Source organism: Trachurus japonicus, chromosome 5 (assembly GCF_045865225.1).
Source record: "Trachurus japonicus isolate A0001 chromosome 5, Traja_1.0".
NCBI lineage: Eukaryota > Metazoa > Chordata > Actinopteri > Carangiformes > Carangidae > Trachurus > Trachurus japonicus.
Window position 1 is genome coordinate 23,581,883 of NC_140911.1, and position 25,449 is coordinate 23,607,331.

The window sequence follows — 25,449 nt, forward strand, 5'->3', positions numbered from 1 at the left end:
TTTTAACTTCATGTCCTGAACATTCAGTCGTGTGAGAATGAAAATCATTCTTCAGTCGTTTCTCATTTCACTAATTTCTTCCTGCAACATTTGGGTTAATGAATGATTAATAGGCCTCTAATCATAACCTGAATTATTCATAATTTACATACAGCAGTTCAAAGCTGGAAAAATACATGAAAACACAGAGTTTTATTGCTTCATAGACTTATTATTCCCTGCATTATGACAACAGGAGACATCAAGCAGTCTTTATGCAAATAGGGAAATATTCTCCTCAGTTCACCTTCACACAGTTATTCAGCTTCTCGTCGAGTTGGTCCAGCATCTTGGAAACGCTGCCTTGTGTCCTCCGACTCCTCATGTGATCCCAGACTGACTCCATGATGTTGAGATCAGGACTGAGGGGCACAGACCATCTGCTGCAGGACTTTTTGTTCCTCTCCTGGTGGGAATGACAGATGTAGAAGAATTCAAAGTGTTTAACCTTTTGTACAGTTCAGTTTTATCTGTGCATTAGGTCGACCCAGCTCAAATTAAGTCTGATCCGTCTGCCCTGTGATAAATTCTCTTTTGTGAAGGTTGAAATGATCAGTTTGTGTAGAAATTGTTTATGATTTTGGAGAAAACTAAGTAACAATACTCTTGAGTTATATTATTATCACATTTTAGGTACCTGGTAAATGAGCAGGTCGGCTCCCACAGGTGTTCAGATTAAACGTCGGGCTCATTCAGGTGTATGACAGCGATGGTGATGTCGTCGCGGTACCTCCGGGCCAGATCTGCCGGCAGACTCAACATCTTGGCCAGACGGTTTGGAGCCACCGCCCCGTATCCGTCGTCTCCCAGGGCGTGGCGCAGCAGGTGGGTGGCGGTGTTTTGGTCTTCCAGCACAGACATAACCCGCCCCCTCCTCTCCTGCAGGAGATGCTGCAGGCCGCCCAGCGTCATGCCCATGCCGGGAACTATCGGCCTCTGCTGCTGGATGCCTGGACAAGGACAGTGACAGTGACCTGAACTTCCCCAACTTTTTACCATCATTTATCAGCTACGGTATATAACATCCTGCAAAAGAATAATAAACTTTAATGCAACCCCACCACCAAATGTAAGAGATTGTTACATCCATGTTTTGGCTGATTGTAGATGACCTTTCACCTAATGCTGTATCATTTTGAACACTCTTGATGAAGTCTGTGCTTATATTTCTGAAGAGGAAAACGGAAGTAGAGTAGAGTTTTTCAGTAATTATGAATTAGTGTGTGTACGTTAGCTTCTTTTATCTCTTTTATTATGTAATTTCTTGTGGTCTGTTCACCGAGCATTTGGTGAACTACAGTGCAAGGAATGTTTAAAATTAAAAAGACTGAATCAAGATCCTACCATCCTCCTAACCTAACAGGATAGTCTTTCAGTGCAACACAGAAAGCCAACTACACTATGTTATCATTATCATATGCCCATCATTCCTAAAAACACCCTCAAAGCAGAGCTTCCAAGGGACCAGGAGCTCCTTGAGGTGGTTCCTGGGAGATTCAATTTCTTTCACTATATTTACATCCATAAAAAGCACAGGGACAGTTTACGTGACTATTTTGAGCATGTTTTCAGACACTGATTTAGGATGTATTTTCTTGCAATCCCATGATTTAGATGTTAACGTGTCCGTGTGATTAAACACAGTCAGGTTTACTGTAGCCTTAGTGACGATCAATGATCTTAGTTGTCTGACCTGTCAGTTGTTCCCCCACCAGCTGGACCACCGTCTGCCGGTGCATCAGCTCCCACAGTCCATCGGTCGCCAGGATCAGGAACTTGTCAGCAGGCCTGATGCGGTGTCGGGTGACCTCCGGCACGGCGCTCAGGTAAGGTGGTGTCAGGTAATGTGGCGGCGGCATCCGGACGGCCTCATTGACCACAGACATGACATCCGGTCTGGTTTCGTAGACTCGATTCAGCATCTCTGCCCCCCATTTGAAACGGACGTCTCCAAACGCCCTGAACGGCAGCAGCAGACCCAGCAGACGGTCGTGGCGCACCACCGTCCTGCTTTCTGACGGCGGGTGTTCTCCCAGGATCCTTTGCAGCTCTTCAGGGTTGTCTGCGTTATGGTCGTTGGTGAGGCTGACCGCTGACCAGCGCCCGTCCTCCTCCTGGACACCCAGAACAGCTCGGCTGTCTCCCAGGTTGGCCACATGTAGGATGCCATTGGAGACGTGGGCAACACAGGCGGTGCAGCCAGACAGAGCCACGCGGAGAGGGTTGGACAGAGACAAACCCTCGCCAGGCAGAGACGCTCGTCTGTGGACGAAGAGGGAGGAATGAGCTGTTGTCTGTCCCACAGCGAAACAGCGCTGTCAAACACATTGTACACCCAGGTTTGTTGAGCCCTCTGTGTCTTAAAGACTCTGGGTTGTAAAACACAGTGAGAAACTAGAGGTTTTAGAGGTTCAGGTTCTGTGAAGCTGTAGGTCAAAGGTCACTCAGTCCCTGACGCCCCACGTTATTCCCAGCAGGCTTTCACAGGGAGGACACTGGCTTTAGTCCTCCATCGTTGATGGACATGAGATCCAAGCTCTAAAAATCTAAATCCATTCTACAATTTATAAACACATTACACTGTCACAGTGAAGTTTAAAGGGACAGTTCAACATTTTGTCTTGTCTTGTAATGTTACATGATTATGTCATAGCGTGGTGAATGTGCAGGTCAAAACGTCTCCACAAGAGTGTTGAATCGTGTATTTGATGAGTTTTTAGGGACAGGGGACCTGTACCGTTCACCTTAACTATATTCGCTGTGCAGCTCACGTCTCTGCCTCGAGGATCTCAAAACAAGATGCACCGACGTCTATGACTCTAGGGATTATGGCAATAGGTGAATTTGCCAAAATATTGAACTATCCCTTTAAACTCTAAGTGTAACGGAGTCAAACAGGTGGAGTGTGAGATCTGAATCAGGACCTGGGTGCGAACATGGACAGGTGGACCTGGGCCTCCACAGACAAATCATAGTCAAGACGACAGAAAGCGTTCACCAGCGCTGACGACACCCTGCCGCTGTCCTGTAGCCAATCAGAGAGAAGACAGATAATGACATCACAGCACAAAGGGTCTTCAACATCAGAATATTTGTACTCAGTGAATCAAAAATGAAAGTTGAACAAAGCACCAGAACGGAAACTGTCCTCCTGTCCCGGTGAAAATGTGGATCTGCTCTCACCAGTGATGAGCCAGTAGCAGCTGGACCAGTCAGTACCTGCTTCAACCTCCAGGTGTCAGGCCTCACACACACACACAGACTGTCTGAACACTATCGCCTATTCTAAAGGTCTTCACAGGTCCACTTGGTTCCTAACTTAACTGAGACCTGACCCAGGACTTGAGTTGGACTGGGTCAGTTCTTCTGTCTCTTTAAAAAATAATCCACGCGTGTCAGGTTCAGGTTTCCTAGTGACCACTTTTGGGTCTGAGATCTGGACTAGTGAAGACTACAAGACTTATTGGTACTTTATAATAAGTACACACTATTAAGCATTAGTTAAGCCTTAATAAATACTGAATTCTTCATTTATAACGCATGAATACTCATTAGCATGTAGTTTATAAACACAGTTAAAAATGTTTTACTCATTATTGATAAGCACTAACTGTATTTATAAACTACATACTAATGAGTATTCATGCGTTATAAATGAAGAATTCAGTATTTATTATGCTTAATTAATGCTTAATAGTGTTACCGACTTATCTATCATAAGTGTGTGGACACCTGGTTACCTCCTCCTCCTCCTCCTCCTGGTCTTCATCCTCCAGCCTCTCCTGCCAGTAGTTCCTGAGGCTGTGGAAGGAGACGGCTCCTCCGTCGGGGCAGCTGTGGTCCTGGGGGTGTTTGTGCCACTCCAACAGCGGCGGCACGGCTCGTTCCTCCTCCACGGCCCGTTCAATCTCCGCCAGTATCCTCAATGGCAGCGTTGCCACGGCAATGTAGTAGAAGAGCCTCTGGCTGATGGTGTGGGCGCACGCCGGCCCTGCGTGGCCATCAAACACGCCGAGCAGCACGCCGCCCCGGCCCGGCAGGCAGGTGGCACTGCTGCGACGGTCCTCGCCAGGGTGGTTGGATGGCAACATGTTGCTGTGGAAACCCAGGACACCGTGGGAGGCAGGGCCTTTGGGGAAGGTGTGGCTGTATTCGTTGGCCTGGCAACAGATGATGACAGACGGACAAATCAGTCATTGGACCGGTTGATTGATTGACGGCTTGATTGACGGATCTGTCTCACCTTTAAGATGCGGTTGATCTGAGAGGTGGTCTGCCCCTCCCCCACCTCCCTCCTGTACTCCCTGCTGCCGCTGCCGGCCGGGTAGTGATGTCTGGGGAGGTCAGGGGGAGGAGGAAGGGAGGAGAGGGAACAGCACTGCTGGAGATCAAACCTGCAGCGCCCACCAAGGGTTCCTGTTCTTCCAAGCATGGCGAGAACCAGGAGGAGAACCAGGAGGAGAACCAGGAGGAGAACCAGGAGGAGAACCAGGAGGTGAACCAGGAGGTGAACCAGGAGGAGAACCAGAAGGAGAACCAGGAGGTGAACCAGGAGGAGAACCAGGAGGTGAACCAGGAGGAGAACCAGGAGGTGAACCAGGAGGAGAACCAGAAGGAGAACCAGGAGGAGAACCAGGAGGAGAACCAGAAGGAGAACCAGGAGGAGAACCAGAAGGAGAACCAGGAGGAGAACCAGGAGGAGAACCAGGAGGAGAACCAGGAGGAGAACCAGGAGGAGAACCAGGAGGAGAACCAATAGAACAAAACCTACAAGAAAAATCAAACCAAGCATCAGCATGGCTGTCTCATCGGAGACCAAACTGTAACATCTGGTATCCAGATGTTCAGACCTATGGTTCAGACAGAACCGTCCTTCACCTCGAACAGAAGATCAGTAGAACATTTATTACTGCAGAGCTTTTGGATCCATTACATTCAAATTCAAATTCAAATTATATTTATTTATATGGCACCTTTCATGCTAAAAGCAACACAAAGTGCCTCACAGAGGCTAAAAACATCAACGAAAAGAAAGAGAACGTACATCTATTGATACGGTGTGTTCAGGAGCACTGAAGGATTCCTGAATACCTCAGTCTGGAAACTGAACATAATTTCACCTGTTCTTTAGCTGCATGCACTGAACTTACCTAGGACTCCCTGAAAGTGGGATTGATATTGTTTTTATCCACTCAGTGAATCAACGGTTTGAATGGATGCAGATCGAGGGAGAACAAACACAACAGAACCTGCAGGAGACCCTTAATGAGCATCAGGAGGAGAACTAACGTTGTCCAGGTTTTAACCCTGAGCTGACGGACTCTCTTCACCTCCGCCTGCTGCAGTCAAACAGCTGCTCTTCAACACACAGACACCTGGGAGTGTTTACCCACGTGTCCACTGTAAATACTGCATTTCATTTCCTGCCTCCCTCCCGCCAAGCCTCCCAGATTCTCCTCTCTGACACATTACCAGATACACTGTCGATGTGTGCATCAAAAAGTTTTTCCTGTGGCTCTGACCAAAAGCTGAAGAAAACAGAAGATTAGTGAATGTCACCGTGAGTTTTTTGAGCTGTTCAGGTCCTGGTTAACGCTTCCTCCTCCATCTGCGTGAATGTCTCTGTAATGATCCGTCCTGTTCACAGAGATCAAGACTTCTTCATGCGGCCAGACAGGTGCGTTGTTTAAGGTTGTTCGTCTTCTCTCAGACTGTGTCTTTGTTTCTGTCTGTGGCCTTGCAGCCAAATGTGACCTTTGACGGCTTTCATATCTCATTCAGTAATCAGTAATCCATAAACCTGCTGGTGTTCACCGTGAGGTCCCGCCCCCCTCACTCACTGTGTTCACAGCTTGGTGGGGAAAAACTTTTTATAAAGGTCTTATATGTTTATTTTCTTTGAGAGAAAGAGAATTCCTCAGACTGTCCTGCTGAAAATCAGTCAATCAATGAGATTCACACAGTCACCCCAATTAACACATAGAGCCAAAAAGGATGATATTAAGACAAAGATGAATTTACAGTTGCACTGAGAAAATGCTGAAGACAGGAACATGTGATACAGATTAAAAAAAGAAATACTGAAACAGAGAACAGATGTTGCGGTGAGTAGCCTACAACCATAAGAAAATATCAATAATGAATGTTTGAACTAATATAGCTCGATGATGAAAGTCTGTTCTGAGAGCCATTAGTGTAACAGTTGTAAATAAAATGCCTCTGAAAAAGCTTTCAATGTGAATTTACTTTTACACCCACAGGGAGAAACAGACATTGTGGGATGCATCACATCCATGTGCATGTTTCATTCACTTTCATTCATCCCTCTATTATACCTACACAGGAATTGGTTTGGAACCAGTTCACCCCCAAAATATGTTTTGATTTCACCATATATTTTGAAAACAATTCTTAAAGGGATAATAATTCACCAATTGTCTACTCACTGTCATGCCAAGGAAGAGTTTGGAGAACATTCGGAGTAATCAAAACACTTTCGGAGTTCCAGGGGGGGGTCCGGCTGGGCTGGCAACGGAACACACACTATGAAAAATCCAAATACCTCCATACTCCATACTGATCCAAGTGTCCTGAAGCCGCGACATGAAAAAGTTGTTCAGAAAAAAATAATTTGATATCTATTTTTAGCCTTGTTGTAGCTCCCAGTGACTCTGTTGATGTTTGTGCGCATGCGTAACATTTGCTGCGAGATGTTTGTTCATTGTTGTAAACCATTGGATGTATGTAAACATGGAAGAACATCTCGCAGCAAATCTCGTGCAGCCACTGGGAGCTACTACTACAACAAGGCTAAAAACAGAGATAACATTTATTTATTAATTATAAATTATTGATTTTGGGTGAAGTATCCCTTTAAGAAAGTTAAAAGGCTGAAAAGTTGTATAATGCCCCTTTAAATGCTGCCACATAGCAGCGTCAAGTTTGTCAACAGCCTCAGCGGCAATCACACACATCCAAATCATTATCATCATTATCATTTTAGTAATGACATATAAATTGAAAGTCAGCATATAACTGGGATCATATAGCCTACCTCTAGGCCTACTTATTTTTGAACATTGTTTTGTTTTGTTCGAAATAATATCAGATCAAATCAAAGAATGATTTTATTCTATCTTAGCCCATCAAAATATAGGCTACATTTGTTACCATTAAGCTGTTTTGTGCAGAACACTTTACATTGTAACGTTTACAACAAGAAAGAGCATAAAGTGTCTGTAAAATAAATAAAAAGTGGGAAAAGGAAGACTTTTCTCTGGAAACGAGTAAATGCGCCAATTAAAAATGTAAACCCTGATGTTTCCGCATCTTTCGTCGATATTATTGCGGAGGGAGTTCCTCCACTGTCCGATGGCGTCACGCTGATTGACAGCTGCATGCTACCAGCTGCCACCCGTGGATCTACATCCATGCTGCTGCCACAACAACAACCAGCCGGCTGCTGCATCAGCTGGGAGAGCCGTCCGTGCCCCTCCCACCCCGGCCCGGCCCGCGCGACCCCGCCCCCTCCACTTTCCGACAGGGCCGTGTGCACACGATGCATTCATGACCGTCTCATAAGCACGTACATAGAAGCACTCACTAATTATTTTCTTTATACGAAAAAGACAAAACGTATTAGGTCAAACGGACTCACCGGTACTCACGTTACTTCACAGCTGCACCTGTCACTGCTACAGAGGCGGTTTGTGTCTTTGTCGAGTAATTTTGTAGGTGAAGAAAAAACCTCAGACTAACAACACACATGTCCCATATTTTAACAATGTTGTACCTGAATGCAGCAGAGTAGTGTGTGTGTGTGTGTGTGTGTGTGTGTGTGTGTGTGTGTGTGTGTGTGTGTGTGTGTGTGTGTGTGTGTGTGACAGACAGAGAGAGAGAGACAGAGAGAGAGAGAGGGAGAGGGGTGTGGGGCCGTGTGCAGACCGCGTGTGGCGCAGAGGAGGATAGAAAACAAACAACCACAGTTTCGGGGTCTGAGGTGAGTTTGAGCTCCGGCCGGTCGATCCGCTCTTTTACCCCACAGGAGGCTCGCCGCCCCCGGGCAGCGGCGCCGCTCTGCCCGCTGCGACGCAGCCGCCCGGGAGGCGCTGCGGAGCGGACGGTGTCGCTGTTCCCTCCGCTGTGGAGCTCGATGCTAAGCTGCTAGCGGCTCAGTGGCACCATGACGGCCGCGGGCCAGACCCGGCCGGCCGCCTCTGGCCGCACACCCAGCGGGGAGAGCCGCGGTGCCCGGGGCAGCGGAGCCCGGCGGGGAGCTGGAGCTGCGGGCAGCGGCCGCACGGAGCTGCTGCTGCCGCCGTGAGGCCGCGCAGCCCGGGAGGGGGCGGAGCTGCTCAGCCTGTCGCCTGTGGAGCAGAAAACACAACAACAACAACAACCACCAGTCCGTCCTCTGTGGACCCACGTGAGAGGTCTGGTACCCGCTCCCAGACTGATACCAGTCCACCGCCACCAGAAAACTGATCAGAGCTGGACCAGCTGTCGATTTATCATCTTTAACTATTGTGATGATCATTATTGATTGAGTAACGTTAGTATATTTTCCGATTCCGTCTTGTTCTGGTCAGAATCTGAAGTTTGACAGACCAAGTGATTCATATCATGAATATAAACAATGAGAATTAGCATTTCTAGTTTTGATGTTTTGATGATGTTTCAAGTGATTAATGAAGCAAAACTTCCCGTTCTTCTAATGTTTTGTTACAGTGAACTGAATATGTCTGCGTTTTTAACTGTCTGAAAACAGGAGCTTGGACTATAGGCCACTGTTTTCTGAAGTAATGAAACGAATAAACAGAATAATTTGTTTTAGTTCAACAATAGTCTTTAATCCAGCCCAGTTCTCAGCTGTTTAGTTAAAACATGCACAGCAAAGACTAAGAATATGAACAAAGTGCACCAGAACAATAATGTATGTCCTCTGTCCTGAGGCTCCTCCATTAAGGGTCTGATTCAAACTTAAAGTGCATCACGACGGTTCTTACTGTGAAAAGCCCATTTTGAGGAAACCTGACAAACTCAACCAAATCAGAGCAAAACCACTTCACTGAAATACATCTACTCAGATCAGCGAATCACTGTGTTTCACCTTGTGACCGTGACGTTGAGGGGTCAGATCCGGTCTGTCTGGGTGACCTGCGCTTCCTGTTACAGCTGCTGAAAATTAACACGTAGCTGCACAAGATGCAACCTGACATCACACAGCTCTGATGTGATATCAGAGATGGTTTGTGGACAAGAGAGACATCGCTCTGTGACACATAGCCTACTGCACAACCACCGATGACCTGTGTTTCAGAGACTGATATGGTTCCCCAGTGTATTGTCAAATCGATGACATTGTTTTCTGCTTTTGTAGCATGTTTGTGTCCTTTCATTTGTATTTTTTAATTTGCAGGGTGTTGAGTCACCATACACCTCCCCAGACAGCTGATCTGGTGCATCAGATCAATATCTGGAGCTCCAATATTCATGTGAAAAGTGAAGGATGAAATTTTGTAGGGGACTGTTTATGAAAATAGAAATGTTTTATCTTTTTGTTTGACCACTGATTGACTAAATAAGTAATATTCAAGTTCTTCTGTCTCTGTCTGTCCAGGCGTCGTCGCGGGGATGAGCACTAATGAGTGTTTTGGTTGCGGCCGCAGTGGCCACTGGGTGAAGAACTGTCCGAGTGGCGGCCGAGGGCGGGGGAAAGGTCGTGGCAGAGGCAAAGGTGATTTTTACTCAGACAGATGTGGAATATACACACTCACCTATCACCTTATGAGGAACGTCTGTGCACCTGCTGGTCTGTGCAATCAGCCAATCACGTGACAGCAGAGCACAGAGTCCAGCATCAAGCATCACTCAGTGATTCAGATAACCACTCTTTCCAGAAAATACATTATCATTCAAAACTTCTAATTACAGTAAACGCCTTACTTTCGTAGTGTTTTGATACTAAATAGCTCTAAACAAATGTTTTTTCTCTATTTGAGCTCAGTTTTGTGGTACTTTTGTGCTGATTAGTGTGACTGTGAAGGAGTGAGACATGAACAAAAAGCGTGAAATTAATGTTTTGTGTGTTTAGTATTTTTTATTTTATTTATTCGGTAGGGAAAATCATTTATTATTTGAGATGTCCGAAGAGTCACATGTTGTTATTGTTGTTGTTGTGTGGTGTTTCAGATCTGTTCTGTTATCGCTGTGGGGAGCTCGGACATGTTGCCAGAGACTGTGAGAGGACTGAGGATGGTGAGGACACACCTGCACGCAGTGTATAGTACCTACCTGCTGTCTCAGGCAAATACAGGTGTCAGCTGGAAAATCACTGAGCCTATTAGACTGTGAGTTAACAGCCAAACATTTTCCTACTGTCTCTCCAAAAGGATCTTTACATTTTTCGATCAGTTAACAGATGGTTCATCATGTCGGTCCTACAACGCAGTCCGGCTCGCAGTCGACGGATTAAAAAGAAAGAGGAAAAACAATAGAGCAGAACACAGAAAGGTTTATATCACTGTTTCCACTGACAGCATGTTGTAGTACACCACAGCCTCTCCTATATGAACTGACAAGTGTTTACCCTCATTCAAAACATTGTTTTATCATGACCAAGCTCAAAAGTTTAAAAAACAAATCTTAACCGGGAAAACACTTTACAAACCTTAATTAGCCTGGGACAAACAGCTTGTTAACAGTTTATTAACTCAGCATATTTTTGTTACGAGGGTCATATTTGTTAACTCAGACAGTCAGACATATGAAGTACACACAGAAAAAAAAGAAAAGAAAAATCAGTAAAAGCAATAAGAAATAAAATCATTAAATAATGAAATAATCTACTGAGGTTTCCTGCCTAACGTGAAGGGGGAGCGTGATCCATATCCCTGGTGTGTTATTAGTGATGGCAGCATCACGGAGCACCAGTGGCACCTTCACAGAGTAGCCCCTGCTCTGACGTAAGCTCTGATATTTACCTTAAAGGGATAGTTCAACATTTTGGCAAATTGGCCCATTGCCATAATCGCTATAGTCATAGCAGTCGGTTCGTTACCTTTAATTGTAGGTGTAAGCTATTTTTAGAGCGGCGGAGCAGAGCCACGAGCTGCTTAGAGCTACGCTACGGAGGCTCATGGAATTTCTCTGTTTCCCTCATCAAACTCATCAAATACAAAATCCAACAACTCCAAAACACTGTCGTGGACAAGTTGTGACCTGCACATTCACCACGCTATGAGATAATAACAGAACGTTACCAGACAGAGTTGTTTTAGAGGTAAATACAGAGTCTGCTTGCTGAAAAACTGCCCCTGAACGCAACGCGCATCAGCGGTTTTGCATGAATTTACCTAAAAAACAACTCCGTCTCATAACGTTACATTATTATCTCATAGCGTGGTGAATGTGCAGGTCACAACTTGTCCACGACAGTGTTTTGGAGTTGTTGAATTGTGTATTTGATGAGTTTGATGAGGGAAACCAAGAAATTTCATTAGCCTCCATAGCGCAGCTCTAAGCAGCTCGTGGCTCTGCTCCGCCGTTCTAAAAATAGCTTACACCGACAAACAAAGATAACGAACCTACTGCTAAAACTATAGCGATTATGGCAATGGGCCAATTTGCCAAAATGTTGAACTATCCCTTTAAAAGCCTAATGAAGTGTTGAGGACTGAGCGTGCAGTGTTAAACACACCTGACCCCGAGCCTGTTGTTGTCGTCGCTGCAGCCTGCTATAACTGTGGCAGAGGAGGTCACATCTCCAGAGACTGCAAGGAGCCGAAGAAAGAGCGAGAGCAGCTTTGCTACAACTGTGGGAAGGCTGGACACATGGCACGGGACTGCAACCACGCCCACGAGCAGAAGTGCTACTCCTGCGGCGGCTTCGGACACATCCAGAAGTGCTGCGAGAAGGTCAAATGCTACAGGTGAACCGCCTGGTTTGGTTGGGTTTTTTGGTTTCGTGTGGTGTCTGGTGTAGCTGCCAGTTCACTACTTTAGTCCGTCTGTAACTTGTGCTTGTGTCTGCTGCAGGTGTGGGGAAATCGGCCACGTTGCGGTGCACTGCAGTAAGGCGTCGGAGTTGAACTGCTATAACTGTGGGAAGTCGGGACACCTGGCCAAGGAGTGCACCATCGAAGCCACTGCCTAGCTATCGCCGCCGCCGCCGCCGCCTGCGCACCTCGCTCTCTTTCATCTCTTCTTTCTCTTTATTCATTCCCTCTGATCCTCCTCTTCTCAGTGGTCGAGAGGCCTGTCGGTCAGCCTCACCGCAGCCAGTCAGAGCCGGCGGAGGGAGGAGGAGAAGTGGACACTAAAAAACAAGTTTCCTCTGCATTTCTAAAAGAACAAACAGAATCTGTGTTTTTAGTTTGGTAGCGGTGTATGACGTAAAAAGCTTTGTTTTAAGAATACTTTCTGCCCAGCCCATTGGCTGAGAGAGTAGAGTGATTTAAGAGAAAAAAAGGAAAAAAAAAAAGTTAAGCCCCTCCCCTTAGTCCTAAAGCGGATGGGACTATAATGGAGGGAAAAATGAGTGACGGAAGTTTTTACCTTCCAGCATTAACTTTATTTTCTATATCTGGACAAAATCATGTTTGTCTGACAGAAAAGGGATTGGTCCCGCCTCCAGCAAACCAGCCAATCACCTCACACAACGAACAAACCAATCAGAGCCACAGCAGGTGACAAAAGGAACATTAATTACTCATGTGTTAAAGATGCGCTTTGTTGCTGTTTGGACCAGATGGAGCAACGTACCGATGGAAACATAAAACTAATCATAACGATAATGATGATGATGATGATACAGTGCATTTTTTAAAAAATCAAAAAACATTGACTTTAAGTTTGGGGAGAGGAGAATGTTTTCACAAAAAAAAAAAAAGATCCAAATGTTATTTTTGTACAATATATCACTTAGAGCTACTGTAAAAAATGTCATTTGGTTGTACTGCAGACTGTAAGTTTAACCTGACAATAAAAACATGGAGGAGGAGGAAGAGGATGGAGCTGAACCACACCGCTCTCTGATCTGTTTATTTCACAATGCCAGCACAATTAAAGCAGAAAAAGGTTTATAAAGCTGCTGTTGAAAAACAATTACTCAAGATATTTTCTGAAAAGAACACAGAAATATGTGGGGGTTTGGTTCCACCATAAAAGGCGAACTGTAGTTCAGTATATGCAAAAATAAAAAAGAATTTAAAATCTTCAACAAAGCTGCAGATGAAAATTTGTGCATGATGAAAATAAGAGTTTATGTAATTTGACGATTATTCAAGTAAATCAGAGTTGTCAAAAGGTAAAATCTGAGGTTAAAGAGATCATACACATGATTGGAGAAAACTGTGACTGTACAAGATATTTCAGCCATATCATATGGTTAATGGTTCTTAGCACATGGTTGGAGTTTCCCATTATTGTTATTTTTATGTAATGATTTTATACTTGGTTTGTGGTCAATTTCTTTCTTTCTTATGTTTTTCTGTGTATGTTTATGTAGTCCCAGACTGAGACCACAGTGTTGAGATCAGGGCCTTGTGGGAGCCGGACCATCTGTTGCAGGGCTGGTGGTTCTTGTTGAAGATAGTTTTCTGTGACTCTGGCTGTGTGAGATCATTTCCATCTTGCTGAATAAATTAAGGACCAATCCTGACAGTACTGCATGATGGATAAGCATTTACATACAGTCCCTAACACTTCCCACAGTAGCTACTGAATCCAATTCCGTCAACCTTCCTTGAATTTACTTTTGTCTTTGCGTAACTATTACAGTAACTGAAGCAGTGATTGGCATCAAGAAATTCTGTGATGTTGAAACATCACTGCAGAACATTTACAATTTTGCAGCATTTTCATTATTTTCCCTCTCCTTTACAAACCTAAAACAGGAATGTGATGCCAAAAGATGTGTGTTCCAAGACGATGACCCTCGTCATTGATCCTGAACTTGAGGGTTCAGTCAACATTTTAGTAATGCCTCTTTCAAGTTGAAATGTTCAAGACCTCCACATGTAGACTCCCTGAGAGTCAACACAGGCAGACAACCTTTGCATAGGTCACAATAGCACAACCAGGGGTCAAGGTGAAGAAACCCAAGTTCTAGTGGATGTCAAGAACATCTCAAAACCCCTGAGAAATGAGAAGTGTCCCTGGCTACTGAAGCTCTCAGCCAGTTTATCCAAGCTGAACAACAAGACACGTGTCAGACATGACAAGCATAGATTTAAAAGCATAGACTTTAATTTAATAACAATTGTAAATATTTCCAAGGCTTGCACATGCAGGGTTAAAACTCTTGAGACTGAACATCTGTAGCAGAGCTGTCGTCTTTGGGTGGGCCCTTGGTCCTCTTGGGGAGAAGGCTTGCCTGGATATTCGGGATGACACCACCCTCAGAGATCGTCACCCCTCCTAGCAGTTTGTTGAGCTCCTCATCATTTTTCACGGCCAACAAGATGTGACGAGGAGCGATGCGGTGCTTCTTGTTGTCACGGCTGGCGTTTCCGGCCAACTCCAGGACCTCAGCACAGAGGTACTCCAGGACGGCTGCGAGGTACACTGCTGCTCCAGTGCCGATTCGCTGACTGTACTGGCCTTTCTTGAGCAGCCTGTGGATGCGGCCCACCGGGAAGGTGACCCCCGCCTTGGCGGAACGAGACATGTGAGCCTTTGGTTCTGGCGCCTTCTTCTTTCCACGGCCGGACATCTTTAGTTTGCGTTGAGAGTAGGCCGTCGGTCTGAATAACAGACAGGAGAATAAAAGATTAAAATATCAAATTAACATTTAAAAACTGAAGCCGATAAAACACAAATTAACCAGAGTGCTTAAACTACACCAACCGGTCGTTGGCACTCACCAGTACTGGGCACGTCCTTTCACACAGAGAGCAGCTACACACTGATACACAGGACACAACTTTTATACAAGTCAAGCAGTAACGTGCTGATTGATGACACCTGGCTCCTCGTGCTGCAGGGAGGCGGCTCACTCTCCTGCATTTTACAACTCTACAGACGCTTTAATATCTGTAGGATGTGTAGCCAACCTCAGTCTCACAGAGGCCTACATTGTGATGCATAACACAGCAAGAGGAGCCGTTTGTCTGTCAGATTAATGTGATGCAAACACGTTTTACTTTTATGCACAACCCACGATGTCGTGCAAAAGAAAATCCCAATTATCCAAAAGCCAAACACCTGCGTGAGTTGAGAGCCTGCAAGTTGTGAGGGAGAAATCACAGCAACTGGACAATGTGTGGAATTTATAGCAGCTAAATCTATGTTTATTTATGATGGATTTATAACTGACAGTAGCACAGTTCTGAGGTACTTGTACTTGAGTATTTCCATTAAAGCAGAAGTAAGCGATATTTTTGTGTTAATATAAGTCTTAAATAGTTCTATCTTCCGACAGCAATCACTTACATAGAGTGTTTGGACCGAAACACGGGTCTGTCAGTCACTCTGCTCTGCTCTGAGCCGAGGAGAAAACTTTTCTCGTATCCTACAAGTTTTATCCAATGAGGAGAGAGAACGGCATGCAGGGCTGTGTGTGCAGCCAAGGGACGCCGTGAATGTGGTGACGTAGGGACGAGGACCAATAGATCCATGACGAGGGCGGGGGCTGCTAACTCCATCGGCTGACAAGACGTTATGGTGCGTTCAGGGCAGCCCGTAACTCGTGTTTTTCCGACCTGTGAAGTCGTACCAGTTCGATCTGGTACGAGTTCACGGGTCGGAAGTTACGAGTGGCCGTTATAGTGACTTTCACAGGTAAAACAGGTCGAAAAAACACGAGTGGGTTGCCTGGAACGCTACAAAGTCGTAAGTCGTGTATTGAAGCTGTAATTTACGGTTTCAAAAGCCTGCCTGGAACGCAGCATTAGCCAAAACGACCGGATCGCTTACTTCTGCTTTAATGCAACTTTATTCTTCCACTTAGAGACAAGCGCTATACTTTTTACTTTTATACTTTTATCCTTGCAACCAACTTGTTTCTTTGCTGACTTTTAAGATTCAACATAAAAATCTGATACTGAGACAATGGGTCACACTCTAAAATTTACAATATATGAGATTAAAAAAATCTTTTTTAATTATAGGCCTTCATTTTTTAAATCACAGTGTAGTAAACATGAAAAAGAAAGTCAACAAAGTTTCATGTCCTGGTACAAGAGACAGACTCAGTGTCCACCGTCACAAAGTTTATGTAGTCCCAGACTGACACCACAGTGTTGAGATCAGAGCCTTGTGGGAGCCGGACCATCTGTTGCAGGGCTGGTTGTTCTTGTTAGGGTCCGGACAGAGCATCTTCAGACTGTCCTCCACAAAAATAGTTTCTTGGATTTTTGATCAATCAAAAATTGAGCCTACAGTGCATGAACACGTTTGACTGTAAACAGTACTGTAAACATATACCATCAAATTCTTGCTAAATACATTTTCAATCTTCCTGAAAAAAATTGAGAATATTTTGGAGTCATGGTTGATGAAGTTTGGTAAATATCAGAATTTTATCTCAAAAACTGAATTTTCGAGAACATTTTGAATTCTGCTCTCATGGGAACAACTGCAGTCAATGTGAGTGTGGAATTTTTAAACATCAGATTTTCTCTTGTGAAGCAAAACACTTATCACTAAAAACAAATCACCAACATTTCCATGCTGTCAAGATGCAATTTATGTATTATCAGATTTTTGTTTAGAAACACAATTTGTGACATTTTGACCATTTTTGAAATCTGCCTTGACACCTGCTGCCTGGCTTGTGACTCCCTGAGTCTATTTGAGAAGACACACACCAAGTCTTACTCTTAGACAATTAGCTCAGTGAGTTAGGAGCTGGTTCTTGGTGTCAGAGGATGTGGGTTCAATACCCAAGGAGGGAGTTGATGATAATACATCAAAATACCAAAATAGATAGAATAGAATAGAATTTTACCTCAAAAACTGACTTTTCTTTGAGTGGTTTCAAAGCTGTCTTCACGACAGTGAATGGCTCACTCAATTTTTGAAGCCACTGTTAGATTATCACTTGCCAATTAGCTCAGTGCGATAGACAGTGGTCTTTGGTTCTAGAAGTTATGGAGAACGTCTCTGGTTCAATCCCCAACAGGTGCAAATTGAACATTATAAGGTCACTGTCCTGCCTTCCTATTCTCCTGTTGTTGCTCAGAATTTGCCTAAATTTGCCAAAAGACCCGAACCATCGCTAAACTTTTGAGTAGTATTTGATTTTACTTTACTCCTAAGGCGGGAGGCAGCAGTATGTTGTATAATGTTGTATGTCTGTATCTATATCTATCTATATCTTTTTTTTATACAGTCTTTATGTCTGTATCTGGTCTGTATCTGGTCTGTCTGCTGCTGCTGGTACAAAGCGGAACCAATGTTTGGAACTACAGTCGTTTTCAGACCGGAAGCAGTCGGCGGACTTCCGGTGTGTTTTCGGCGTGTGTTGGTCGTTTGGGGTTGAAGTTTCTTCAGTTTTCCACCGGATTCGTGAATAAAACAAAGGCCAACAACAGAGATGGTAAGCAGCGGAGCAGACCTGCAGCCTGACTCACATTTCCATTTGCCTCTGTAGCGTTTATCTCCGGTTAGCTTGTTAGCTTGTTAGCTTGTTAGCCTGCTAGCACGGTAGCTCAGTAGGCAACGGTCTCATCACAGGAAAAGTTTCAGCCTCATCGGGACTTAAACTAAAACGTTTCTCCTGTTCCCTCAGTCAGTCACTGGTACATGTGATCAGTAAATGGAAGATCTCTTCTGTAACCCAAGTCAATGAGGATCAATTAAATGTGAATTAGCCTCCAGCTTTAATGCTAAATTATCATATTAGTAAATTTCAAAATTGCATTATTTACAGTCTACATATTCATATTACTGTGTGTGAAAAGTTAAGTAATCAGGCAAAAATAAAAACAACCCAGACAGACTCGTGGTTAACAATACAACAGCTCTGAGTACAGGAGGAGGGAAAACAAGTTCAGACTCACTGTGGTGAGATCTCAAGTCATGAAAAAGTCTGATCAGCTTTCCTAGTGTCCACATTAAATCAGTTTAAAGCAAGTGGCCGTGAAACGTTTATATTCAACATGTTAATATAACTGTTGCAGCCTACTGTCCCATGATCCTGGCCATTAGCCACCATAATTACCACTAATATTAGAAATGAACTGACAAAATGAGTTTTGTCCTTATTTCACTTGATCAAATGGAAATGTAATTTTATATAATGATATTATTTCTGGGTTTTTTGTTGTTGATATTCTGTCTCTCCCCCTGTTAAAATACACTTTTGATAAAAACTACAGGGACTCGGACTCGGACATTCAGGGACTCGGCGTGGCTCTGTAGGAAGCCTCAAGTATTTCAGGGCCGTCATTCATTCTAAATTGGATACAAGATGCCAGTCTGTTTTCACATTGATAAACCATGGTCAATCTGTGTTTTCAGGACTTTATTGAATCTGTGCCATGCTGTGGTAACCTGTCTCTGAAAAACAAAAGTGCCATAAACTAAATTGTCAGGCGGTCTCGTCGTGACCTCTCACCTTCAGCTGAGGTGGAAAAACAAATCACAACAGAAATGCTTTTGTACCTGCGGCCGTTGCACCAGTCAGATGATGCATTCACCTGCGTTTGATTTACTTTAAACAAATCTTAAACCATATAAACATTCAGCTTCATCCTGTTCGGTTTACTCCAGGCATCAGAGTGCACTTTAAGAATTCACAATTATAAAATGCATGAAACATTTTGTATTGATTATTTGCAGTGATTGTATTCTAACTGTCTGTCTGTGTTTCTGCAGGCGAGGAATGCTGAGAAGGCCATGTAAGTACAACAACACACCTGCAGCAGTTTACCTGTCGTACCGGCCGCTATGAGCTACCACAGCAGAACAGTAACGGGTTTCAGTGTTGTCGGCTGATGGAGGAAGTTTTATCATCAGTCGTACCATGATCATGTCCGTCAGTTTGTATTGAAGAGAGCAGGAAAGCAGCCAGATGCAAGTTTATTCTTTATTTAGAGTCTGTAATGAGGAGCAGAACGAGCGTTATGAGTTTATTAGGATGAATTTATGTGCTCTGTGTTAAAATTAGCCACATTCAGTTATGAACAGTGTGACTGTGTTGCACAGCCAGAGAAAATAAAGCTGAATGGTCGAGCTCCTCCTCACAGCGATGTTGAATGTTAGCCGTTAGCTCGGGTTAAGGTTCTTGCATTGTGGATTCACCTGACTAATTTCTTGATTGGTGGATAAATCATTTCCTTTATTTAACACCAGAATCAGTGTAAATGGTGTGTTATATTAGGTGTTTGTTATAATCAGTCATTATCAGATGAGAGGGATATTTTTCACACCAATCGGTTCAGAACTAATTGGTTAATAAAGAGGATAACTGACAGATTAATTGAAGGTATAGATAGTTGTCAGTTGCAGCCACATGATAAAGAGTCCATCTGTTCATCTGCTGTGGTTCTCCCTGTGTTCTCCTGTTCTTTAACTGGGTTCTGCGACTCTGTCTCTCAGGACGGCCTTGGCTCGTTTCAGACAGGCTCAGCTGGAGGAGGGAAAAGTCAAGGTGAGACTCTACTAGTCCATCAGTGCATCTATCAGTCTGTCTATGGATCAGTCGATCTAACCCGACTCTCTCTCTGCAGGAGCGGAGACCTTTTCTGGCATCAGAGTGCAGTGAACTTCCTAAAGCTGAGAAATGGAGACGACAGGTACGACTGACTACAGTGCTGGCCTCAGCTCCAGTTTTTGGTTTTGCCAGTAAAGACTACAGTACCCATGATCCTCAGTTTTTGTGTTTGTATCACAGCAGCTGATTGTTTAACCAGGTTTCTACAAAGCAGATTATTAGTGATTTAGCTTCACCTGAAGTTTTTCTCTTTTTTTTTGGCTGAACCTGAAGTTTAATCTATGAGACTGTTATTGCTGGGACATTTCAGTATTGGCTGTACCACAGTAGAACTCGCTACACTGTTGCAGCTCTCATCTGTCTGATGTTTGTGTTTCAGATCATCAGTGAAATCTCAAAGAAAGTTGCGCAGATCCAGAACGGTAAGTTCAAACCGACCTTCTGCTTTACGCTACAGAGACTTTAATACAGAGTCCTCAGATCAGACTTCACTAAGGATGTCACCATTACTTGTCTTCACAATTAACGACAGTATTAAACGCCACGGTTAATTAATCGTAAGGATTCCTCAAGACCAACACTTTCCAAAAGAGGTTATGCTGGAACCATACTGGCAAAGGAGCACAACTCGCAACAAAAACAAAACAACCGCGTGTGTAACAGACTTTATTGACTGTTATACAACAAGTAGTTCCGACCAAGCAATCTGATTGGTCAATAAGACATTTAGAACGTGCTCAAATCAGCATTACAGCACGGCTGACTTATCACTGAAAATATTACTTTGCCATGTCATGTTGTTTACACATCTCCATGGCAACATGGACTTTTCCCCCTTTTATTTTGAAAAACGTCATTTATTACTTGTGAAAATAAATCACAAACTACATTGACCTCCTGTAAGTTGTTCCTGACAGCTGCCAAAGTCACATTTGTAGAACAATTATGTTATTTTATTTTTTGTTAATATATTGTAAACTTCCCCGTTACAGCCGAGAGGATTGTCTCCCTCCCATGTGTGTAACGTTACAAAGTCGGAGAGACACGAGTTGTGATCGCGGTGAATATGTTTTTTAAAATATGGCCTGGAGCTGAGGTGATGACCTGTATGTTTCTCTCTCCCTCTCTCTCGCTTGCGCCTTTTGGGCTTTTAAATAATCTGGAGTAATCGTTTGGCTTTCTCTATCAGCTGTGTCGGCGACACAGCGCTATAACTTCATTTACATGCAGAGTTTGCGGTTGTAGAAGCTACATCTGTGAACGGAAAAAAAACGGCATCTTTGTTATAACTTGGGCGAGTTTGTGCAGTGTTGATTTAGTTCAGGAAAGTCCGAGACCGCGTTAAAACATGAACGTCAGCTCAGAGTTCACTCATCTGGGACTAGAAAATCATTTCTGTTGCTAGGTCGTTACTAAGGTTCGGACTATTTGCTGTAGAGGTGAACTAGGTTCCATTACACATAGGAGTCTACTGACGTGACTGATTGTGTTTCAGTTATTAGTCAGACCCCATTTATTTCCATGGAAACGGGAAGCACACTCGCAAAAAACTTTAAATTTTGAGAGCAAAACGTCCATCAACATGAATATTTATTTAATTATACGCTCTATTTTGTTGGTAATTGTTGTATAATCGCAATATTACCCTCGAGGGTGTGCTTAAACGTAATTTGAGCACTTCGGTGATGTTTGCGGACCTCGGCGCACCGAGGAGCCCGCACCGTCGTGCTCAAATGACGTTGAAGCACACCCTCTCGGGTAATATTGCTTAATTCTTATCTGAGATGACTCGTCCGTCTCGCATTTCTGTTTTACGGTTCATTAAACCGATTTTATCATGTGTGCATGAGAGATGATGACTGAGATGATGCGTTTGTCTGACTGTGTGTGTCTGTCTCTGTCCAGCCGGTCTGGGGGAGTTCAAGATTCGGGATCTGAATGATGAGATCAATAAACTGCTGAGAGAGAAAGGTCACTGGGAAGTGCGAATCAAAGAGCTGGGAGGACCCGACTATGCGGTAAATGATATAGTATATAAGGACTTTTGTGACAATTTATAAACAGAACAATTGACCAATTAATGAGGGAAACAATCAGCAGATTAATCAATAAAACTGGCTGTCGTTGGTGTGTTCGTGTTCTAGCGCGTTGGTCCGAGGATGTTGGACCACGAGGGGAAGGAGGTTCCAGGAAACAGAGGCTACAAATACTTTGGAGCAGCCAGAGACCTGCCGGGAGTCAGAGAGCTGTTTGAGAAGGAGCGTACGTAAACTCTTCTGTTTCTATGAGACTGTTGGTAAAAACCTGCACTGAGCCCTCGTTTGACCCGTCCTCACTGATCATGTGACCCCCAGCTGCCCCAGCACTGAGGAAGACGAGGGCGGAGCTGATGAAGGAGGTGGATGCAGAGTATTATGGGTATAGAGACGAAGACGATGGAGTCCTGCTTCCTCTGGAGTCACAGTATGAAAAACAAGGTGAGATTATTTTATAGTGCAGTGAAGTCAATATTAGTTTAGTTCATATTATTTTACAGTCCAGAGTATTTCATAGTGCAGTGTGGTTATTTAGATTATTTTATATTGCTGCTAGATGATTGATGTCAGATTATTTTATAATGTAGTCAAAATATTTTAGTACAATCATATTATTTGACAGCGCTATCAGATTTTTTTTTATAGTGCAATCAGACTATAATATAGACTAAGCCAGTGTTTTTCAACCTTGGGGTCAGGAGGACCCCACGTGAGGTCGCCTGAAATGTCTAGTAATTGATTTCTTTTTAACTAATTATTATTCTTTTAAAAATTCTGATTAAAAACACCACAGACAATCTTAAGCAACTGTATTCTATACTTTAAGTTTCTTGAATATAAATCGAGGTCAAATAAAATGCAGCATATAAAAATAGCTGGCACATCTTGATTGACGGGGTCGCCAGAAATGTCAAATGGGGTCACAAGCCAAAAAAGGTTGGGAACCACTGGATTAAGCAGATTGTTTAAAGTGCAATCAGATCAGTCGGATCAGGTTACTTCATGTGATTTTTGAAATGCAGATAATTCAGCAGTCCAATCTGAATTTTTTTTGTCTGACCAGGTGAAGTCCTGATGATTTTACAGTCTAATCTCATGTTTTTTCGGTTCAGTCAGATGATTTTATTGTGCCGCCATGTTATTTTGTAGTCCAGTCGGTTATTGTGTGGTCTAATCAGATTATTTTACAGTCTAATCACGTTATCTAATAGTTTTGTCAGATTATGTTATAGTGCAGTACGGTTATTTTATAGTGCAATGAGATTATTATAAAGCCTAATTAGATTATTCAGTAGTCCAGTCTGATTATTTTATAGTCCGGTCACGTTACTTTTCAGTCTAATCAAACTATTTTCAGTCAGAAAAGAACCTTGAAGCAGGATATACAGTAATGACAGAGTCTCCTCAGTATCAGGTATCAATATCTCAGGCTGTAGGAGAAGCTGCTGTCAGACGACGGTGTCGATCAGTGACTGATACACAACAAGCCAATAATCGAATGTGTGTGTTTATGTAGCTGTGTTAGACGCAGTGCAGAAGTGGAAAACAGAGAAGGAATCTCGTGTCTCTGGAGAGAAACAACCAGAGGAGGAAGAGGAGGAGAACATCTACACCGTCCACAATGATGAGGTGAGCCATCCCTTCGCTGGGATTATCTTTTAAAATAATCATTCAGATCAACAGTAAAGGCGTTCCCAGGTTTCCTTGATGGTGTTTGTTAACGCGTGTGTTTGTTTTGTGTCACTGTTGCAGCCTGATGATGACGAGAGCCGGGAGGAGCAGGAGGGAGAGGAGGGAGGAATCGCTTTCTTCGCACACGTACCTGTTCCATCACAGAAAGAGGTGAGACTCAGTGTTTGTCTCATTACACGTCGGTCGCCCACACCTTATTAACATAAGTAGCATTTACTCACCTCTCTGACCTGTCTGTCTCTCAGGTGGAGGAGGCTCTGGTGAGGAGGAAGAAGATGGAGTTGTTGCAGCGTTACGCCAGTGAGACTCTTCAGGCTCAGAGCCAAGAGGCCAGGACACTACTGGGACTCTAACGTCTGTCTGTCTGTCTGTCTGTCTGTCTGTCGTTCATCTGTCCGTCTGTCTGTGATAATGTTTATGTAAATATCGGCTTTTTTGTTCTCAGCCCATTTCTTATTAAAACTTTGTTAAGATCAGTTTGTTCTTGTCGTGTTTTGTTTCCTACATATTGTGAGAAGTTTGTTTACAGCATGTCTGTCTGCAGGCATAAAAGTATTGAAAACCAACAATCACAGCTAACGTCGTCGCCAAAATCAGTGTTGGTGATAACGTGCACTTGTGTACACTGGGGTGCAGGCATCCGTGTTCGGCTTTAAAAACCTGGATTTAGGGGCGTCGCGTGGCGTAGTGGTTGGAGCGGGCGCCCCGTGTATAGAGGCACAGTCCTCGCTGCGGTCGGCCCCGGTTCGAGTCCCGCGTTGGGCGCCATTTGCTGCATGTCGTTCCCCCTCTCTCTGCCTCCCCATTTCCTGTCTGTCTCAACTGTGCTATCTATAAAGGCATAAAAGCCCAAAAAGTTACCTATTTTTATTTAATACAAAGATACTGTAAGGAAACACTTATTATTTGAGAAATACACTCCTAAAATATGGTTATTTCCTGTGCTGTGCTTGATAATCAAGCAAATAGACTCCTTACAGCATTAATTTACAATATCGTAATCGCAATCGCAAATCGCAATATTTTCCACCATAATCGCAATCGCACATTTTCATCAAATCGTGCAGCACTAACGTGCACTTGTGTACACTGGGGTGCAGGCATCCGTGTTCGGCTTTAAAAACCTGGATTTGACACGTAATAAAGTTTTCTGCCCAAATTTGAGGAATGTATAAATTAGTCCCCACACTGAGCATCTGTGTTTCATGCAGGTGACGACACCACAGCAGCAATTAAATCCCTGACAATGTGGCAGCAGCAGCAATGGTGGGAAATGTACATTATACCAGTACAGAGTACACAAGTACATTATTGAAGGCCTTGTAAATTTTAAAAGTAATTGAAAGAGAAGGTTTGACTTTTTGCATCGTCTTTCAGGCGGCTGCAGAGACGACACGAAGAACACAACATGGTCTTCTCATAAAAATAAACTGGATTAAATTACCCACAATATAATTGAACATAGTTAAAACTTACTCCAGCTCAGCCGACCGCTCTGCTTCATGTTGGTACATCAGTAATGATTGACAACAGTACACATAGTGTTACCTCATAAGTCAGGTTACTTCTAAACATTTTATTACGTATTATTTATCATTTTAAATGATGTCTTTTTATTATAAAAGATTTTTCAGATTTAGACCCAGTTTTACTTTTTCAGAATATTTACTCAGATTTACTTCACATCTGTAGTTTCATGTTGTTTATTTATATTTGCAGTATAATGTAGGTGTTTTATTAGCTCTGTTAAACTCAGCTGAGAGCTGATTACAGAACAGTAACAACGCTTCAGTGACATCTGAGAAACTTTGCAACTACTGGAGAGTGATTGATTCATTTACTAATCTGCTGTTGAACATTCTGTTTCCATTGTGTTCAATATAAATGTTTATATTTATATAAGTGACCATGGTTTCAATCCCAATCTAGTTTTTCTGCATTACAATGTACAAATACAGCGTTGTCAAATTACTTGGTGAGAGTTGTGTCTGTGTCCTAGTCCGGCTTCCTCAGGTTCCTGAGTGT

The 25,449-nt window shown here is 43.5% G+C and overlaps 5 protein-coding genes across 6 annotated transcripts in view; 2 read left to right on the forward strand and 3 right to left on the reverse strand.

Moving 5' to 3' along the window:
* LOC146987577 (protein FAM107B) overlaps nucleotides 1-25,449 on the reverse strand; it is a 104,030-nt gene that overhangs the window by 61,174 nt on the left and 17,407 nt on the right. The window lies entirely within an intron of this gene.
* On the reverse strand, nucleotides 29-4,563 carry LOC146987583 (pyruvate dehydrogenase [acetyl-transferring]-phosphatase 1, mitochondrial-like). Its single transcript, XM_085776790.1, has 6 exons — nucleotides 4,283-4,563; nucleotides 3,780-4,199; nucleotides 2,964-3,064; nucleotides 1,733-2,301; nucleotides 677-989; nucleotides 29-445 (listed from the first exon to the last, which is right to left on the reverse strand). The coding sequence occupies exons 1-5, from the start codon at nucleotides 4,469-4,471 to the stop codon at nucleotides 715-717; spliced, it is 1,554 nt and encodes a 517-aa protein (XP_085632916.1). The 5' UTR covers nucleotides 4,472-4,563; the 3' UTR covers nucleotides 29-445; nucleotides 677-714.
* cnbpb (CCHC-type zinc finger, nucleic acid binding protein b) lies at nucleotides 7,980-13,058 on the forward strand. Of its 2 annotated transcripts, none has more exons than XM_085776796.1 (5): nucleotides 7,980-8,471; nucleotides 9,659-9,775; nucleotides 10,231-10,296; nucleotides 11,771-11,969; nucleotides 12,076-13,058. In XM_085776796.1, the coding sequence occupies exons 2-5, from the start codon at nucleotides 9,673-9,675 to the stop codon at nucleotides 12,191-12,193; spliced, it is 486 nt and encodes a 161-aa protein (XP_085632922.1). In that variant the 5' UTR covers nucleotides 7,980-8,471; nucleotides 9,659-9,672; the 3' UTR covers nucleotides 12,194-13,058. The 2 variants fall into 2 exon arrangements, with proteins under 2 accessions (XP_085632922.1, XP_085632921.1); XM_085776795.1 differs by having other exon boundaries at nucleotides 7,980-8,038.
* Nucleotides 14,294-14,778, reverse strand: LOC146987585 (histone H2A-like). Its single transcript, XM_085778063.1, has one exon. It carries the CDS (start codon nucleotides 14,750-14,752, stop codon nucleotides 14,333-14,335), a length of 420 nt encoding a protein of 139 aa, XP_085634189.1. The 5' UTR covers nucleotides 14,753-14,778; the 3' UTR covers nucleotides 14,294-14,332.
* Nucleotides 17,450-23,900, forward strand: isy1 (ISY1 spliceosome associated protein). Its single transcript, XM_085776798.1, has 11 exons — nucleotides 17,450-17,578; nucleotides 18,859-18,881; nucleotides 19,582-19,633; nucleotides 19,713-19,778; nucleotides 20,076-20,118; nucleotides 21,602-21,714; nucleotides 21,841-21,958; nucleotides 22,051-22,173; nucleotides 23,249-23,361; nucleotides 23,485-23,574; nucleotides 23,670-23,900. Exons 1-11 carry the CDS (start codon nucleotides 17,576-17,578, stop codon nucleotides 23,775-23,777), a joined length of 852 nt encoding a protein of 283 aa, XP_085632924.1. The 5' UTR covers nucleotides 17,450-17,575; the 3' UTR covers nucleotides 23,778-23,900.